Source organism: Apis dorsata, unplaced genomic scaffold (genome assembly GCF_000469605.1).
Source record: "Apis dorsata unplaced genomic scaffold, Apis dorsata 1.3 scaffold_121, whole genome shotgun sequence".
NCBI classification, from domain to species: Eukaryota; Metazoa; Arthropoda; class Insecta; order Hymenoptera; family Apidae; genus Apis; species Apis dorsata.
Genome location: NW_006263415.1, coordinates 77,884 through 83,375, shown reverse-complemented (window position 1 = coordinate 83,375; position 5,492 = coordinate 77,884). Strand labels below are relative to the sequence as shown.

The 5,492-nt window shown below is 17.5% G+C and overlaps 1 protein-coding gene across 2 annotated transcripts in view; it reads right to left on the bottom strand.

Moving 5' to 3' along the window:
* The window catches only part of LOC102680246, a 20,782-nt gene that overhangs the window by 5,263 nt on the left and 10,027 nt on the right, over positions 1 to 5,492 (bottom strand). For both annotated transcript variants that reach the window (XM_006612752.2, XM_006612751.2), the window contains exon 2: positions 4,310 to 4,525. In XM_006612752.2, the coding sequence (XP_006612815.1) occupies positions 4,310 to 4,525 (216 nt within the window). The remainder of the gene's footprint in view (positions 1 to 4,309; positions 4,526 to 5,492) is intronic.

Sequence of the window (5,492 nt, the reverse complement as noted above, 5' to 3'; positions counted from 1 at the left end):
ATATATTATTTATATATAATAAATAATATATAAATAATATATTTATATATAAATATAAATATAATATAAATAAATAAATAATATATTATATTATTTATTTAAATTATATATATAATTATATATTGTATATATATATATATAAAAGTAATATATTTATTTTTCTTAAAAATTAAGAATTTAAAATTCAAAGTATTAAAACACTGAATACAAAGTGATATCATGTAAAAATAGTTTTTAAGAAAAAAATTTAAGAAAAAAAACTCTTGGAATTGTATATTTTTTAGAAATATTTCGACTAAGGTGTGAATATAGTTTTAGGACTTAAGACGATATTTTTCAACCATGTCAATCTCAAATCAATATCAATCGAATAAATTTATAACAACCATTCGTGAATCACTGTGTAATTTTTCTAGAAATAACGAACTTTAGCAAATTTTTTAAATTGAAAACATAATCTTTCAATTTAATTTTAAGAATTTTCTTTAGATTGGGAGTCTTGCATAACTAAGAGATTGATTTACAATGTTATTGGCCACTTATTGTTGCACATACCGAGGATCCATGATCTTGCGAAATGAACATGAAAAGGATTTTAAAAAGCATAAGTGTTTGTAAAATTCGAAAAAAATTGGAACATTTTTAATCTTTAATTATTGAACAGACTAAGAAAACATCTTAATTTGTTGAACTATTCGAAATAGCAAAATGTTTTAAACTTTTGAATCATTGAACATTCGGATTAAAAAAATATCTTGACATATTGAATTATTAATTTAACCTCATAAATTCATATAGTGATAAATGTAAAATTTCATTGGCATATTTGCTCTTGATTATTTAAAATACAATTTGTTAATAATATTATTAATATTTTATAATATGGATTTTATAATATAATCAATTTTATTACTATATTATAATATATATATTATAGCTTCACGGATTGGTGCTAACATAAGATATTTCAAAAGATATTGCTGATCCATTGATTTGAAATTTTAAATAAGAGGATAAGAAAATTTTAAACATAATATTTTAATTTTAAATATTTATAAATGTCTGATATAACTCTTAATTCTTTTAAACTTTTTCAGTAATATATATTCAATTAGTTAAAAATATTACTAATTACATATTATATACTGTTTATTCAAATAATATATAATTATCTATTGTAGTAATCGTTATCAATTGTCCAGTAAATAATGACAAAATAGCTTTAATATTTATATATATATTCTTACAATTTGCAGAATATAAAAACAAAATATAAAACAATTCTTGGATAATCAAAATTACAATGAATAATATTTAATCAACATCATTTATATATATTTTTGTAATTATAATTCATAAAGAAATAGATTTTTATATTTTGAACGGTTTTGTTTTTTTATATTTTGAACGTTATTGCGATATATTTATAGAAATAATACTCACATTATGCTAAGATTATGCTAAGATTAGATTGCAAATACATGTATAGAATTCAATGTATTATATTTTAAAAAATTTTTTTTATTAATATCTCTAATAACTAATAAAAAAACTAATAAAAAAATTAAAATTTTATATTCTTCGTTTGATCAATGTATAAACCATATTACACAGTTAATTTTATAAAAAATAAAAAATATAAAAATTATAAATTTTGAAAAAAGTAATAAAGAATAATTTTTATTAATGAAAAGATTTAATTCGAATAGTTTTGGATTTGAAAATAAAATTTTTTGAATTATCACTATATGAATAATAGAAGATATAAAATTTATAGCAAGCCGAATTAATAGTATAGTATATTCATTAATTCAATAAATGAATAAACGAAAATGTTCATAATAGTAAAAACTATAAATTATAGTATTCAATAATAAAAACAATATTTATTAATAAATAAATAAATAAGAATTGTTGGCATAAGTTCATATTTTAACAAAACAATGTTTCAGTTTATATTACAATAATGAAAATATATTATTAATAGAGAGAAAATTATGTTCTAGCTAATAAGATTCCTAATTTAAACATAATTGAAAATTGTGAAGAAAATCTTGAACACAAAAATACGGAAATGATCATTGATAAATTAAAAAATTGTATTAAATACATATAGTTTAAATATAGTGAAAATATTCAAAAACTATATAAATCTTCGAAAAAATAATTGATATTAACAGTTAAATTATAAAATTTATTATATAAAAAATAAATGAATAGACAGTATGTAAATATCACTTTATATGTTCCTTGTTTCTCATGATCAAATTTACAAAATTCAAATTAAGATATCTATATTATATATAATTTTTAGACATATATAGAGTAATATTTTTTTATAAAAAATTTCAAACTGTCATCAATTAATATTAAAAAATATATAATCTCCATGATCATTCAAAAAAGAAGATGTCCTTAAAATTAACTAAATATTCTATCTGTAAAAGAAATTTTTTGTCATATTATTACTCTCCACATTGAATAACTCTTGCCAATGACATTTTATATCTCTAAAATCAACAAAGGTATATAAAATTTAATTAGATTATTCTACATATTTATATAAACTTTGTTTATTAAAAAAAAAGTCAAATTCAAAATTCATATATAAGATATATCATATTAAATAAAAAACAATAGTAAGTAATAACTCTTTCTGAGATATAATTATTTTATGCTTTATATTAGTATCATGATTAACTTATTAATTTCTATACATTCCATTAAATATTTTTCAGTTTATAAATGCTTTTAGAATATTTCTATTTAATTTTTATATATACTTTATAATAGAATTGTGTCAATTCTTCATAAAAATAATTTAATATATGAATTAATATATATATAATTTAATAACGAAAACAGCATACTCGTCAAATAATTTGAGATTGTATAGAAATGAAAAAAAAACATGTGAAACATTTTTTGTAATATTGAAAAACCAGAGATAAATCAATCATGATGCTAACATAAAACAAAATATAATTATATTTTGAAAATAGTTAAATTTTCGATCTTATTTTATTTGATTTATATTTACTGATTTTTTTATTTAATATACATATATAAATCTTGAAATATATTTTAAATATCTTTATATATTCTTTATATTTTTATATGTCATAGGATATTAATATATATTCATGGAAAATTGTCTTTAGAAGGTTGATTTTATCAAGAATAATGAATTGAAATTTGATTTGTTTAAGTAAGATACAAATAGAATGAATCTAATAATTATCGAACTTTGTTTCTGTCTTCAACTAACGCAAATTTACATTACTTGTAATTTAATAAATAAGTTTTAATAGATATTTTTATATATTTATTTTTGTATTTATTTTATTTTTTAGTATCTATTTATTAAGTAAACTATTTTCCAAAGTATTTTATGAATATAATAACAATATAATTGTATATAATTATTGACAATTTGAAATTATTTATTGACAATTAGAAAGATATAGAAACTAAATATTTTATAAAAATCAAAATATTTTATAATTTCAAATCTTTGTTTATTAAGTCTTTTGATATATTTAAAACGAAATAAAAATAAAATAAAAAATTTTTTTTATAAAATCAATTAGTTAAAATTATAATTCTTTAATTTTTAATCTTCGCATGGAACTTCGCATTGTGAAAGTATTTACTGTGATATTATGTGTTATATACATTTCAATCTAATTGAAAAATTCGCATTTCAATTAAAATATTATTTTCTTAATTTTGAAAAAAAGTTAAATATGTTACAGAATTAGTTTTGAGAACCATTCTAGATGGTTTTTAAGAAATTCTTAAAGATAAAATACTCAAGTGATGTTATAAATTAAATTATTTTATTATTACATACATAGAATTATTAGAAATATTATATTTTATTGTTATATTTATATGTTATATTATATATTATATTATTTATAATCTTTCACAATATAAACTAAAGTAAAATTTTGAATTTCAAATCAATTATCAAAGCTGCAATACATTTCATTATTTTTTATAAACTTATTCGTGTATTTAATTTTTAGAATATATTTACATCTTTATAAATAAGTAACATTAAATAAGTATTTTTAACCTTTTTCATTTTTATTTCTTTTTTTAAATTGAAATTCTAATATTGATATTCAAATTATTAAAATTATTGTTTTAAAATTATCATTTTTTTTTATGAATTCAATAATATTTTTAATATTTTTATTTTGATATTTGTTACTCTGATATAAAATTGTACAAAATTTGTACAATTGAATATATGAAATACCATACGCAGAAGATAACATATGTCATGGGAATTAAAACTCACTTTGATATTCGATTTATTCTTCCTAGACAGAGATTTAAACCAACCCTTTCTCTCAACTTCCTGTCCTTGATTTTTTTTAGTGAGAGTGTTATTTGATTCGCAAAAGGATTCCTCTTCTCTAGTCAATGTACCTGTAGATCTAGAAAGTCTCGTTGTTCTAGGAGGACTGGGACTGTCGCTTGGAGTAGATAGACGTCTACGTTGACTATATTCCTCCTGCAAAAAATTATGAATATATTTAGATTTATTTAGATTTATTTATATTTATTTTCACATTTCAAGTTTTAAAAATTTTTAATTATTTTTATAAAAAAAAGAAAAAGAAGAATGATTAAATTTCGATTTTTAATGTTCAAAAAATTTATTTGTTTAAAATTTAAATGTTGTTAAAATTTTCTATAGAATATTATATATATATATTATTTATTATATATAATATGTAATATGATTTATTATAACAATTTATTTTATTCCTTTAGTATATATATTTTACTACATTTAGATTTATTTTGAAAAAAAATAAAAAATTTGAATTTTCCGAATTTTTGATTTTTTCGAATCTTTCAAAAAATAATTCTTGGACGACTAGAATTAAAATAATTGAGATTATAATGTTATAAAATTAGGATTATAAAATTATCAGTTTTATTCGTATTTACTACATATTAAGAAAAAAATTAAAAATATATATTTTTAAAAATCATCGAAAAATAATAGTCTTTCTATATATAATTATATAATTATTTTTAATATTTAAATCAATTCTTATTTAAACTATGTAATAAATTATATTTATGAGCCCGAGTAATTATTGTATTTCTAGAATTTAATAAATTGAATAAATCCTATTTATTAAAAGACTATTTTTACAAAACATTATCAAAGTATAAGAAAACAGAATGAAAATAAAAAAGTATAAGAGACTCATAGAGAAGAGAAACTTTAATTTGTTTAAAAAAATTACATTCTGATGTTATTTAAGATTTATTAAATTTACAACGATAACATTCGACATATACAATAGTAACAATAGAAATTTGAGATTTTCTTTTAATGTATAAAATATATACTACCTAGTTATGTATTGATAAATAGTATATCAAAGAAAAAAGATTTGAGGGATCGATTTAGATATATAGTGCTTCAAAATTTTCGAATTTTTAACAACAGTAACAGTGAAAGA